At 62.8% G+C, this 13,332-nt stretch overlaps 2 protein-coding genes across 5 annotated transcripts; one reads left to right on the top strand and one right to left on the bottom strand.

The window, feature by feature from the left end:
- The first annotated feature begins 75 nt into the window (after positions 1-75).
- Positions 76-11,204, top strand: DNASE1L2 (deoxyribonuclease 1 like 2). 2 transcript variants are annotated; one of them, XM_045461322.1, is made up of 8 exons: positions 76-778; positions 1,062-1,221; positions 1,314-1,402; positions 1,496-1,579; positions 1,661-1,761; positions 1,850-1,962; positions 2,058-2,309; positions 11,107-11,204. In XM_045461322.1, exons 2-8 carry the CDS (start codon positions 1,078-1,080, stop codon positions 11,161-11,163), a joined length of 840 nt encoding a protein of 279 aa, XP_045317278.1. In that variant the 5' UTR covers positions 76-778; positions 1,062-1,077; the 3' UTR covers positions 11,164-11,204. The 2 variants fall into 2 exon arrangements, with proteins under 2 accessions (XP_045317278.1, XP_045317279.1); XM_045461323.1 differs by lacking the exon at positions 11,107-11,204 and adding an exon at positions 2,667-2,997.
- ECI1 (enoyl-CoA delta isomerase 1) lies at positions 3,850-12,910 on the bottom strand. Of its 3 annotated transcripts, none has more exons than XM_045461318.1 (7): positions 12,776-12,909; positions 12,436-12,549; positions 9,940-10,067; positions 6,917-7,063; positions 5,957-6,078; positions 5,690-5,868; positions 3,850-4,358 (listed from the first exon to the last, which is right to left on the bottom strand). In XM_045461318.1, exons 1-7 carry the CDS (start codon positions 12,825-12,827, stop codon positions 4,192-4,194), a joined length of 909 nt encoding a protein of 302 aa, XP_045317274.1. In that variant the 5' UTR covers positions 12,828-12,909; the 3' UTR covers positions 3,850-4,191. The 3 variants fall into 3 exon arrangements, with proteins under 3 accessions (XP_045317274.1, XP_045317276.1, XP_045317275.1); XM_045461319.1 differs by lacking the exon at positions 3,850-4,358 and adding an exon at positions 4,702-5,209 and having other exon boundaries at positions 12,776-12,910; XM_045461320.1 differs by lacking the exons at positions 12,436-12,549; positions 12,776-12,909 and adding an exon at positions 11,949-12,063.
- Positions 12,911-13,332: the final 422 nt, after the last annotated feature.

The following is a 13,332-nucleotide window of genomic DNA, read 5'->3' as shown; positions in this document are numbered from 1 at the left end:
CACTGTCCTGGCAGGTTTCCCTGTGGCAGCACGCCTGCCCGGGCCACCCTCTGGACTCTCATGCCCGGCCGCCCCGCCCAGGGCTCCGGAGGGGCTGGCGGCACCTTGGCGGTGTGTGGGTGTCACTGGCATGTGGACAGGCAGCCTCCTCCTGCTGCCCTGCCCAGTGGGAGTCGTGACTCCAGCTTCCTGAGCCCCCCCCCAGGTGGGTGGAAGGGGATGCCGTTTCCCCGCCTCCAGCCCTGGTGCTGTCTGTTGGGACAGGGGACCAAGGCTTTTTCCCTTGAGGTGACAGCGTGTGGGGGGACAGGCGTGCACTGCGTTGTTTTCCCAGAAGGTGCCGCTGAAGGAGGGAGATTTTGGATGACCTAGTTTTGGGGGATGGGGGGAGGACAGGAACAAGGACGGTACCTTGGATGGCTGACCCTCTTATCCAGTCCTGACATGGTGCTGGGAGGTGGTCAGAGTCTGCGGAGTCCCGCTTCTGATGGGCTTGGGGGCACCAGAGCAGGCCCAGGGTGGATGCCCCTGCCACCTGGCCGTCAGGGCTCTCCCTGGGACCGGCCACCAGGAGTTCCAGCGTCCAACTTCATTGAGGGGGCGGACCCAGAGCAGTCCAGCCCCTCCCTGGACCAGGGCCTCAAATACCCGCCTGAGCCCTGGCACCAGAACTGCTGCCCCACCAAGCGAGGAGTCTGTGTTGTGCCACAGACACACCCCCAGCCTGGATCTCTGACCTAGATCCTGAGCCTCGGCTGCCGCCCCACCCGCATCCCAGGTGAGTGATGGAGCCGGCCTGTGTGGGGGTGCCGTGGCTGGGGAGGACTGGGCTGACCAGGGGGCTGGATGGGAATGGGGTGCTTGTATTTGGGGCTCAGTTTCCCTACGACGGAGAAGGGCCACGGTAAGCCTAGTGCACCACTGGGGAGACATGGAGACGCAGGGAACCTCTGTGTCAAGCGTTCTCACCGGCCCCCGTGGCCCCGGGGCTGGGGCGGAGAGGGGCGGCTTGGTGTGTCTGACTCCAGATTTGAGCTCAGGAGCGTCTCTGTCACTCCCAGCCGCCCGCTCCGCGCCATGAGTGGGTTCCGCGCCCTAATGGCCGCGCTCTGGGCGCTGGGGGCCGCCGGGGCCGCGGCGCTGCGCATCGGAGCCTTCAACATCCAGAGCTTTGGCGACAGCAAAGTGTCGGACCCAGCCTGCGGCGGTGTCATTGCGCAAGTGAGGCCAGGGGCCGGGAGGCGGGGCCGCAGCTGGGCTTCTCCGGTGATTCCGCCGGCGCGTGACCCCGCACCTGCCGGCTCCTCCCCCAGATCGTGGCTGGCTATGACATCACGCTGGTGCAGGAGGTGCGAGACCCGGACCTGAGCGCCGTGTCCGCGCTCATGGAGCAGATCAACAGGTGCGGGGGACAGGGTCCAGCGTTCGGAGCCCAGGCCGGGCTCGCAGGGCCCGGCGGGTGACTTGACCGCGGGCCTGGCCCTTGTCTCCGCAGCGTGTCCAGGCACGAGTACAGCTTTGTGAGCAGCGAGCCCCTGGGTCGGGACCAGTACAAAGAAATGTACCTGTTCGTCTACAGGTGAGGGGCGGGGCGGCGGGGCCTGGGCGCGCAGGGCAGGATGGGGCCGGCCCAGCGCCACCACCAGTCTCCTTCCCCCAGGAAGGACGCGGTGTCGGTGGTGGACACGTACCAGTACCCGGACCCGGAGGACGCCTTCAGCCGTGAACCTTTCGTGGTCAAGTTCTCCGCACCCGGTTCGGGTAAGGCCCCGCCCCTCCCCTTCCGCGGCCCCGCCCCAGCCCCGCCCCCCCCCCCCCCCCCCCCACTTCTGACACGCGCCTTCCGCAGCTGCCGGGGAGCTAGTGCTGATCCCGCTGCACGCGGCGCCGCACCAGGCCGTGGCGGAGATCGACGCTCTCTACGACGTGTACCTGGACGTGATCGACAAATGGGGCACCGACGTAAGCCCCGCCCCCGCCCCCAGCGGGCGCGTCCGGGGTGGGGGTGGGGGATGCGTCCCTCTCGCGGGCTCAGCCCGGGCTTCGCGGCCCCGCAGGACTTGCTGTTCTTGGGCGACTTCAATGCGGACTGCAGCTACGTGAGGGCGCAGGACTGGCCGGCAATCCGCCTGCGCAGTAGCGAGGTCTTCAAGTGGCTCATCCCGGACAGCGCGGACACCACGGTGGGCAACTCGGACTGCGCCTACGACCGCATCGTGGTGTGCGGCGCCCGCCTGCGCAGGAGCCTGAAGCCCCACTCGGCCGCTGTGCACGACTTCCAGGAGGAGTTCGGCCTGGACCAGACTCAGGTGGGCGCGGGGGGGGGGGGGGGAACTGACGGGCGTGGGGGTGGCCAGTGTCTTGCTGCCCACGGCCGTGGGCGCCCCTCCCCGCACTAGTGTCTCGGAAGCGCCCTTAGGGGCTCATTTCTAGCCGAAAGGAACAAGTGTGGGATGGCGGGAGGAGATGCCCTTGGCCTCTTCTGGAGTGGGGTCCCCAGTCCGTGCCCCACGCCACCTGCAGGCAGCACAGTGGTCTGTAGATGCCCGCCGCCCCCCCCCTCCCCGGGGGCGGGGTGTGGGGGTGTGGAGGGGTGGGAGGTGGAGGGGGTGGAGCTTGCAAGGGAGGAGAGGTTGCCCAGCAGGCCCCACCTCCTCTCCCTCCAGGCCCTTGCCATCAGTGACCATTTTCCTGTGGAGGTGACCCTGAAGTCCCACTGAAAACCTTCAAGGCCTGGTCAGGGCACGCTGCCTCCAGACTCGACCTGAGGAGGACTCTGGCCCCCACTGATCTCCTTCCGGATGGCTGGCCAAGCCCCAGCAAGCCGTGGGGCAGGGCTGGCTGGACACGTGGCTGTGGACACATCACAGGCCCACTCAGCCTGTCTCCCCATCTGTAAAATGGGCTACGACATCTACCTCCTCCTTGTGAGGAGCACCTGCAGGGCGCCGGGCGCGTGGCTGTGCTCAATAAACGGGAGCGAGCGCTTAGCCAGGACCACACACTGGTCGGCTTCAAGGCCTCCGTGTCCTTTCTTAGGACTCCACCCCTGTGAGGCCCAGACTTTGGTGCTGCAGCCCAGTGGGTCCCAGGTCCCAGCCCCCTAGGGGAACAGGGATGGCCCAGCCCACCCGTGTCACACCCTGCTGGGAACTGACGCCCTTCAGACCAGGCTCTAGAATACAGCTCCCGAGTGTGCTTGCTTTCCCTCCGTGCCAACCGTAAATGCGTCCGAGGACTGGTGCTGAGCGCAGCTGGGGACACGGACACACACACACACACACGCGCGCGCGCGCGCGCGGGCAGTGCTGACAGACAGGGCCAACCTCACCGTCCCTGCCGCCCTCTCTCTCCCTCAGGGGCGAGCAGGCTGGACGCCGTGCCCAGGCGGGGCGGGTTCCTTCTCAGGAGCCCTGGGCTGGACAAGGACTTGGGGAGAACTGTGGCCTGTGTCCCGGGGAAGCCCATCACCCGAGGATCGGGAACGAGCACGAATGGGGGACAGGGTGTGACTGACAGGGGCCCAGCGAGGTTGCTGGTTTGGGAAACATCTCACGTTTGGCAACTTTGGGAACCGGCCTGAACTGTGTGGAGGGCATACGTTTGCTTCAAGAGCCCGCGTGACTTTTTCTCAGGTCACCTTCCTAAAGTAAGGCCGGGGCTCTTGTGGCACAGACGGGCTCACCCCTCCCTGCTTCCCAAGCACCCGGTCTCTGAACCTTTGTGCCCCCTCCATGTAAACAGGCAGATGGGGTGGCCAGAGTCCTTTCCTCTGGGGGTCCCGTGCGGCTCACCGGCCCACACCGGGCTGGTCACGTGCCCCTAGCAGTCAGGCGGCCGGGCAGCCAGTTACGGGACAACGTGAGGACTTTATTCACACTTCTGCTCGGGGAAAGGGGACATTCAACAGCGATGTCGCTGAATCCTGCACTGCCCCTCCTGCCAGTTCACGATTCCCCAACAGAGATGCCGCCCCCCGATCCCGCCCTGCCCACTTGCCAGGCGGAAAAGGCGCTCTTGGGGGGCAGTGGCCTTGGGACACTAGCTACCGGGAACAGAGCTTCTAAGACCAGTGAGACCAAGAGCTGAAAGTACCTTGAAATCGGAAAATACCTTGCTTAAAACCCCTTGGAAGAAGACGGCCCCCAGAAGGCCACATGTGGTGCAAACCCCGCGTGCGTGGCCCGGACCCTAGCCTTTCTTCTGTCTGAGCCTGTCTAAGTACACGCGCAGGGACTTTTGGATGGAGTCCCGGGAGATGAACTGGACGAAGTACTGGGTGTCCGCGTCGCGCTGTGTGACCAGGCGGTCGGCTGTGGGCTTGCGCATCAGATTCTTGGTCAGCTGTCGAGCGTGGTCTACAGAAAGGGGTCCGTGTGTGAGAACCCACCCCAAGACGGTCGTATCGTGCCCAACCTTCCCGAGAGACTTTCAACAGAAGCTCTGCCGGGACACTGAGAAAATACAACTAAGCAAAGAAAAAAATGAAAATCACCTGTTCCCCACTGCCTACCCATTTCCTTGAAAAACATCCAGGGTGCCTTGCCTTTTACCCTGTTATTCTCACTCAACTATACTATGGGGGCTAGTTTCCCTCCACTACAGGTTCTCTTACGACGTAAATAACAGCGGCGCAGCACGTAGCCGTGTGTCTGTGTCAGGGGTCAGCAAACCTGGCCCCCGTGGCCCGTGAGCTAAGAATCGTTTCTCCTTTTTTTTTTTTTTTTTTTAAAGTAGGCTTCACACCCATGGCAGAGCCCAACGTGGCGCTTGAACGCACGACCCCGAGCTCGAGACCCTGAGCTGAGATCAAGAGTCGGACGCTTAACCTACTGAGCCACCAAGGTGCCCCGGTTTTTACAGTTTTATATAATTGGAAAAAAAGAACTGAAAAAAAGACATTTTTGGGACACGTGAAGAGGATATGAAATTTAGGTATCAGGGGCGCCCGTTCTACTGAACACAGACAGGCTCTGGCGGCCTCTGTGCTCCAACGCCACAGTGTGGCGGACGCTGACCCACCAGGCCGAAGATCCACCTGGCCCTTTAGGCACGGTCCGCTGACGTCACCAGCCCTATTTCTATAAACGGACACGCAGGCTGTTTCTACTCGTGCAGTGGGTTGAACAGTGGACCCCCCAAAAGATCCATACAAGTCCACAGCGCAGCTCTAGAATCTGTGCCTGTGGCCTTATTTGGAAAGGGGTTTCTGTGGAGGTAGATGGAATGAGATCATCGTGGGTTTAGGGTGGGCCCTAAATGCCACAAACGTCCTAACAGGAGAAAGGAAGCGGGGTGTGCAATTGGGAGGCCACGTGAAGGGGAAAGGGGAAAGCGGAGCTGGGCGCGACGCATCTACAAGCCAAGGAATGTCTGGAGCCCCCAGTGGCAGGAAGGAGCCTCCCCTAGGGCCTCTGGAGAGAGCACCGCCCTGCCCAAACACTGATTTTGGTCTCCTGGCCTGCTGACTTCGAGAACACATTTTGTTGTTTTAAGCACCTCCCCCCACCTCGGGGTCATCTGTTATAGTGACCTCAGGACACTAAGTCCGCTCTTATAGATGGCACGTCCACGACTTGCACAGAGCACCTTGGCGTGAAGGCTCTGGTCTCACCAGAGCACCCGGCCGTGGCGGGGGGAGGCTCGCCCGTCGGTGCGCACACCTGCAGCCCCTCCCTGTGCCCCTCACCTGGAATGGCCAGCCACTGGGCCATCACCGACAGTGCCGTGCTGTGCACTTGGTCCTCGGGCACCAGCTGGTCTACCATGCCCACCCGCAGGGCCTCTGCGGGCGGGAAGAGCAGCCCCAGCTGCAGGGCGCGCTCTGCCACGCGGTGGCCGACGGTGTTCACCAGGGTGTCTTTAAACCTGGAACACAATTCGCTTGCTGGAGTCTCCCAGGCAGACGGGCTCGCCCCAGGGCCGAGCGGAGGGCGGGCCCAGCCCCCGGCCTTACCAGGGCGGGGCGATGATGCCCAGCAGAGTCTCGTTCAGCCCGATGTTGTACTTGGGGTTGTCCGCCAGGATGCGGTAGTCACAGGTGAGGCTGATCAGGCAGCCTCCCGCGGGGCTGACTCCCTGCGGGGGAAGACGCGCCGTCTGGCTCTGGGGCTGCGCTCCGGAGAGCCAGGTCCCACGGTGGGTGTGCGCCCCCGGGGTGCTGCACCCACACCGGCTGGGCTGGCCGTGCACCACGGGGACTCGGGCTTGCCCATCAGCCCCGTCACCTCGTAGGGCCACCAGCTCTCGGGGGCCAGAAAATCTCCCTCCTGTCTGGGTGGCAAGCCGTCTTTCTTTTCACGGCTTTGGTCCGGATGCTAAAACGCCAAACCAGCATCCGGCCGGAGCGGTCACAACCCGTCACGGCCCACGGGACCCATCGCCATCCCCAGCGGGATGTCCTGGGAACCCCAAACTCACACCGCCCTCATCTCACGCACTGCACTGCCTTGAACAGAGACGGCAAGCTGCCGTCGGCTGTCACGCGCCTCGTGGGTCGTCCTGACTCTCGCCACCCTCCCGTCCCCTGGCTCAGACCCTTCTGGCACCTCACCTGGCGTGTCCCCTGTCTTCAGGCACACCGGTTCCTGAGCGTGAACAGCCCCTACCTTCTCGAGGGCAGACCGGAACGATGTTTCCAGACGTGAATCTGATCCCCTCCTCAAGCCCCTCTCCCTATACAGCCCTCTTGCTGGGCCGCGTCGACCACGTGCCCTGGTCCCTGCCCCCCGCCCCGCGAAGTACCCCGTCACCAGGTCACGCCTGTCTGCAGTGGAGGCTCCCCTGTGCACATCCGAGGGTCTCCCCCAACTGTTCCCTTCCCAGCCTTCCCAAGGACAGGACCTCTTCATGCCCCCCCACGCGCCGGGCTGGCTCTGGTGAGCCAGTGAGGCCACTCAGGAGCGGGGACACTCACGTTGATGGCAGCAATCAGCACCAGGTTGGACAGGTAGAGCCGCAGCCACAGCTCCTGCACGGCCCTCCAGTACTCGGCATAGTGCGCTTGGCTCTTCCCGCACATCTCCGTCAGGTCCAGGCCAGCCGAGAAGATCCCGGGGCAGTCCTAACGGAGTGAAGGAGCCAGGGGCCCCGTCACCGTCCATCTCCTGGCAGCAACCCGTCCCCGGGGCCCGGGAGCCCACAGGCGCTCAAGATGCAGTGGGGGCGAGGTCATGTTCAAGGTGGCAGGATCAGGCCCCCAGGAGCCGAAGCTGGGACCTCCCTCGGACTTAGCTCCTCCTACTTTCCAGCTTCAAATGGGAAAAGGCAAAACAGGCAGGCAGGGTCGGGTGCTCCCTCAGGAACATAAACAGCGGGCTCTGGGCATGGCCGCGTGTGCTGGCAGGGGAACTCAGAGGCCCGGAGGGGGCACACGTTCTGATTTACCCTCGAGGTCAAGAACGCTGCAGACGCCAGCGCGGGCCGGGAGGTGCTGCCGTCAGAAGCGAGCCAGGACGGGAAGGGACAGCAATGAGCTGAGGAGCCAGAACTCTGCCCTGGGCGGTCACGCACGAGACAGAAGCCTGGCCTAGAAGGCTGTGGGTCCCGTGTGGACGCCCCAGGTCCCGACACAGCCGCCACAGAGCGGGGGAAGCAGACACAGGGGACCGCCAGCACGGCGCTGCTTTCCAGCAAACACTGCCGGCCCAGAGGCGGGGCGGGGTTGCTCCGTGGCCACCACGCGGGGCCGTCGCGTGGTCACAACGTTTCTAAGTGAACGAGATGTTCCCGTGGTTGGAGCGTGTCCGGGGCTGGCGTGACCTGTTACCGACACGTGAAGTACGGGACGGTCACAGGCGACGTCTCCGCGTCCTCACATTAAGCAACAGGACCAAGCTCGTGTGCAGGGTGCAGAGCGCAATTCCACGTGGACCTGTGCACGCAGACGCTTGGAGGCCAACCTGTCGTCTCCCTAGGCCGCGTGCCAGCGCGACCTGGCTGTCACAGGCGCCCCGGGGACGGGGTGGTGGCGGGGACAGGGCTGCCCCTGCTCTGAGCGCGTGCCGCCTTCCCTAACCAATGCCGAACGCGGGCACCCCTCCCTGCCCTCCAAATGCCCCACGCAGATCATCTGCACGTGGCGGGGAAGAGGGCGCCCACGGTCCGGACGCTCGAGGAAAGCTTGTGGCTGCGGGAGAGACACCGCGGTCGTGCTGACGGGGGCTCGCCCCGCCAGACGGACCGGACGGGCTGTGATCTGGGACTCGGCAGCACGTCTGCAGCGGGCCGAACCGTGTCTGCCTTTACCCCCAGTGCCCACGAGTGTGACTGTTTTCAAAACAGGGTCTTTGCAGATGGGACCGACGTGAGACCACGTGAGAGCAGGGGTCCTTCTAAGGGGAGGGAAACGTGGACGCAGAGACCCGGGGTGGAGGAGGCGGGGTACAGGGGTGCCAGCACCCGGCAGCAGCTGCAAGAAGCGGAGAGGGACGCTCCAGGAGAGCGGAGAAAAACGCGCTGCTGTTGTCGTGAGCCCTCGTCTGCGGCCTCTATCGTGTGTCCCCACGAGAGCAGCGTCACGTCGCACCGTCATCTGCTGAGGGCCCACTGGGCAGGCCTTGTGCTGCAGACACAGTAGGCACCCAGCCAAAGACACACGGAGACACATTTGTAAGATGACACAGTCCCGGGGACAATGTGGGCTTTGGAGGGACACACGCCGGCTCCCCATCCCCCGGGGGCCGTGCCGCTTTGAGACCGGGGCCGGGGGGGGGGGGGTGGGGGGGTGGGGCGGGCGCACGGAGCCCCGCTTTGTTGCCGAGGGACAGAAGTCGTGGGTCTTCCCAGCTCTCGTTTCCTGGCGTGATCAATCACGCTGTGAAACTTCTTGAAGGGAATATTTTCAGAAATTTTCCCGAGCAAAACACTCCCAGGGAACTGCAACACGTCTAGACAGGTCAGCCTCAACTGTCACAGTGACCCGTGCCCACGAGCGCCAGCCCTGCCCCTGGAGCGCCACCCTCTTCCCCGGGGGGCCACTCCACGGGACTCCCCTGGTGTGTGCATCAGACCCACCCCGAGAGCTCAGAGCTGGGACAACACCAGGTCACACCCAGGACCGGCTGAGGGTTTAAGGAAAGCAGGCGCGTGCCCAGTGGACGTGCCAAGCCTTGCCCGGAAGAGACCGCGACCCTCTGCCTGTAACAATGGTGCGACAAGACGTCCTCACTGGTCTCTGTAGAACGGTGGCCCTTCTACTGGGAGACGCTCATGCGGAGGCTCCCCGCAACTCGAAAGGCGACTCCAGGACTCCTCCTGACACGACGAAGGGCTTGTTACATCAGGCCGCGCTCCCATCTACTTCCTCTCCTGGCAAAGTAGGTGGGGCTGCCGGAGCCGGCGTGGCCCCCGATCCTGTCGGTCTATGGGGTCTACCCGGCCCAGGCTGAGGACCGCCCCCTCCCCGGCCTCACCGGTGACACCCCTCCCACAGATGTCATTAAACAGCAGCATCTGTCGGCTCTTGGACGCAACACCAAGGTTCCCTAGAGAATTCAGAAGGGAAAATCTGCCCTCTGAGAACTTGACTCTAAGGCCCAGGCGAAGAGGAACGAGGGAGCGTGGCCACCAGGGAACACGCCTAGTGGCTCCACTGCCAACAGGATATCCCGGTGGACTACCCGTCACCTATCAGCGCGGGGTCCAGGCCACCCTTGCAGACAATTCACTGCCCTCCCCTGAGTTCTGGCCCGACTGCAGGGCACTGAGGCTCTCCCCACAGTCCGGCCTGGGGCAGAGGTCGCGGTGCTCTGGGGGGAGCCATCTGCCCACAGCATGCCAGGACCACTGGGGGCCCCCCTGGACCAGGCCCAGGACTAGGGTCCCTGGTGGCACCGGCATCCGGGTCTACCTGGTCATTCTACAGCACGTGACGTGTGGACGTGACCTCACAGCAGGTTCCTGCCGTGATCGGAACTCGGGGAACCAACGAGCACCCACCGAAGTGATGATGACGCCTCGGAAGGTCTTGTCGTTTTCCAGTTTCTCCAGGCTGATGACAAACTCCGTCAGCATCTCCAGGCTGAGGCTGTTCACCGGGGGGTTCTTCAACTTTATCACGGCGACCCCTAGTTTGAAAATGAAGAGGAGAAAGCTCACACCCAGGACTGGAAAAGCACAGCCAACCATCCCGCACCCTGAACCTGGCCCTGGGAAGCGACAGTTTTCGTTTTTAACTTCCGGTTATTAAAATTGGTTAAGTTTATTTATTTGAGAGAGCGAGCCAGCTTGTATGTGCGTGTGGGGGAAGGGCAGAGAGGGAAAGAGAGAATCCTAAGCAGGCTCTGCACCGTCGGCACGAAGCCCCATGCGGGGCTTGGACTCACATCTCGAGATCATGACCTGAGCCGAAGTCAGGACGCTCAAACGACGGAGCCACCCAGGCGCCCCGGTTTTGGTTTTTCAAATACAAGTGAGATTCACCTAACGTAAGCTAACTATTTAAAAGTGGACAGTCCACGGGGCGCCTGGGTGGCTCCATCGGTTGAGCGTCCGACTTCGGCTCAGGTCATGACCTCACGGTTCGTGAGTTCGAGCCCCGCGCTGGGCTCTGTGCTGACGGCTCAGAGCCTGGAGCCTGCTTCCGATTCTGTGTCTCCCTCTCACTCTGCCCCTCCCCTGCATCTGCTCTGTCTCTCTCTCAAAAATAAACATTAAAAAATAAATAAATAAATGAAAGTGGGCGGTCCAGGTCTATAGGGACATGCACAGTGTCCCAATGCTACCACGATCTAATTGCCGGGCATTTCTATCCCACACAGGACCCTGCGCCCACGAGCAGTTCCGGCTCCTCCCCGGCCCCTGGCCACTGAGTGTCTACTTTCTGCCTCTACGGACCCATCTACTCTGGACGTTTCGTGTGCATGGAAGCACACAACCTTTTATGCGTGGCTCCTTTCACTGAGCACCGCGTTCTCCAGGCCGGCCTGTGCCGCTGGGTCAACGTCCCACCCCTTTCTGAGGCCCAGTGTCTCCCTGCACACGTGTGGACCGCACTGTATCTGTTCGTGTGCTGGTGGACACTGGGTCCCTTCCACCTTGAGGCTCTTGTGACTACTGCGGCCGTGAACGTTCATGAGCAAATATCTGCTTATCTTGTTCCTCCAGAGGCCAGTCCCCTGTCCCCAGGGGAGTAGGAGATGGCCTTACTTTCCTGAGGAGTGAGCGAGCAGACTCTAAGACCAGATACGAAGGAGGAAGTGCACTGGGGGTTCTGGTTCTTGCTAAACATGTTGGCGGGCTGACATTCTTAAATTCTCCACGATCCGCTTGTGCGTCCTGCCAGCAGCGAGGGAGGCCGGGGGTGGGGGGAGGGGGCAGACCAGCACTTGGGACAGGGCAGCCACCAGCCTGGGCCAGCTGAGGCCATCTGTTCTGGCTACCTGGCCCAAGGACAGACCCCAAGGGCTTTCGAAGGGCCACCGTTCATTTAGGCTACATTTCCCTGGTCAGGACCTTAGAAATCTTCAGATGGTCAACGTAAACAGTCCTCTAGGAGTGAGAACCAAGTCCTGAAGACAAACGGGCTGTTTTGAGACCTCCGGCTTCTGAGGGAGAGGTTACTTACTAACCAGCTACAGGAACGTACAGGGACGTGTAAGAAGCGATCAAAATTCCCAGAAGCAAGCTCCCCGAACTTGGTTCAGAGGGAAGTTTTTGAGGCTGACTGGATTTTTACAGAGCCCGGTCCGGCAGAATCAAGGACACTCAGGGGAGAGGGTAAAGGTTTCCATGAGTTGACGCAGAGGACTTGGGGCGAATCCAGGTCGCGGGGGAGGTGGGCTGAGGCCGCAGCCCCCCAACCACAGCAGCCCCCCAGCTCCTCTTGGAGGCCTGAGCACAGCGTGTCCCCAAAACCTGGAAGTGGGCCCAGCCCTGGCTGCAAGCCTTCTCAGGACCCAGGTTGGGAACATTCTCAGGTAGAGAAAACTCAACGGTGCTTTTTCTACCTTTTCTGTCCCTTTTGGAGAGTTTTCCCAGAGGCTCTGATGGGGGTGGGAGGTGGCTCCTGGCTTTAATTAGTAAACCATCTGCTAGGTCCTGTGTCATGCCAGAATATAAAAAAAAAAAAATTACTTTACTCTAAAATACTTCCATTATTTTCAATTTCCAACTGAAGAGTTTAGATAGAGGAGCATACCCCTCAAACTTTACAAACCAAAACACTTTTATCTTCATAATGAACTGGGGAAAAGCACGTGGGTTGATGACCTTTAAGCTTTGAACGCAACAGAAACTGTCTTCGTATAGGGCTTGATCTCGAATGGCCTTCAGGCGTCCCCAGGAGCCGCGGGCAGGAAGACACGCGGCGGGCGAGGAGGGAGCGGGCGTGGGACGGCGTGGCACCCCTGCTTCGAGTCCTCCAGGCCCCGGGGCGGGCCGAGCCAGGGAAAGCCCAGACGGCGGGGCCGAACGTGCGGCCGCAGGAGCGCTTACCTTTCGCCGGGTCCGTCTCCACCAGCACCCGAGGGCTCCCGAAACACCGCACACCGTCCCCGCCGCCGGCGGCCGGCCCCGTCCGCCCGGGAACCGCGTCCGGCAGCCGGGACCCTACGAACGACAGCGCGAGGCCCGTTAGCCCCGGACCCCAGTCAGCTCCCCGTCTCCCTCCAGCTCCCTGAGGTCCCCGGCACCTCCCTGTCCCCAATCCCGCCCCCCCCCCCCAAACCTCCCGCTCCCTCGGGTCCGGGGCCCCTGTCTCCTCCGGCCCCCCTCCCGGCTCCCCGGGCCCCTGCTGCCCCGCACCCCCCAATTCCAGACCCCCGGAGTCACGCACACGGGCGGAGCAGGTTGCGAGCCAGGACGCGCGCTCCGACCATCAGCGCCATCTTGACCAGGCCAAGTTGGGGTTTGGACGCCCCGGCCCACGCCCCGCCTCCAGCAGCCCCGCCCCACTTGGCGTGTCGGGTGTCGAGGGCGGGGCACTGCCGAGAGACAGTGGTTAGCAGGAGAGTCGGGGGAGCGCCGCAGTGACGCTAGGTGGCGGCGGCGGGAGGGCTGGCGTGGTCCCGTCTGGGACAAACTCTCCTCACAAACCCGGAGGCCACCGCGCTCGCCTCCACCCACGTCTGAACCCCTGGGAGGCTGGCACGCTTCCCACGCTGCCCACCAACCAAAGCTAAGGCCAAGGCAGCGACAGCTGCGGATGGGGGGTGGGGTGACTGCACGACTCAGGGAGCGTGTGAGTCCCAGAGTCGGTCGTGAGCTTGAGGCCATAAGGGCCTTTGCGGGTAGCAGCCCCAGCCATCCCAGCAGGCGCAACAAAGGCAAGCGAATTACACCAGGGTCATTTCTCAAAACCGCCCCCCTGCAGAGCCCGAGGACTAAAAAGGG

This window comes from Leopardus geoffroyi, chromosome E3 (genome assembly GCF_018350155.1).
Source record: "Leopardus geoffroyi isolate Oge1 chromosome E3, O.geoffroyi_Oge1_pat1.0, whole genome shotgun sequence".
Classification (NCBI taxonomy): domain Eukaryota; kingdom Metazoa; phylum Chordata; class Mammalia; order Carnivora; family Felidae; genus Leopardus; species Leopardus geoffroyi.
This window is presented reverse-complemented; position numbering and strand designations above follow the sequence as displayed.

Coding starts and splice junctions, on each gene's coding strand:
- DNASE1L2 (XM_045461322.1), top strand. CDS start 1,078: ATGAGTGGGTTCCGCGCCCTAATGGCCGCGCTCTGGGCGCTGGGGGCC. Junction 1,222..1,313: donor GCGGCGGTGTCATTGCGCAA/GTGAGGCCAGGG, acceptor CTCCTCCCCCAG/ATCGTGGCTGGCTATGACAT. Junction 2,310..11,106: donor TCGGCCTGGACCAGACTCAG/GTGGGCGCGGGG, acceptor TTGTTCCTCCAG/AGGCCAGTCCCCTGTCCCCA.
- ECI1 (XM_045461318.1), bottom strand. CDS start 12,827: ATGGCGCTGATGGTCGGAGCGCGCGTCCTGGCTCGCAACCTGCTCCGC. Junction 5,869..5,956: donor GGCATCATCGCCCCGCCCTG/GTAAGGCCGGGG, acceptor ATTGTGTTCCAG/GTTTAAAGACACCCTGGTGA. Junction 4,359..5,689: donor CCAGTGGCTGGCCATTCCAG/GTGAGGGGCACA, acceptor CCCTTTCTGTAG/ACCACGCTCGACAGCTGACC.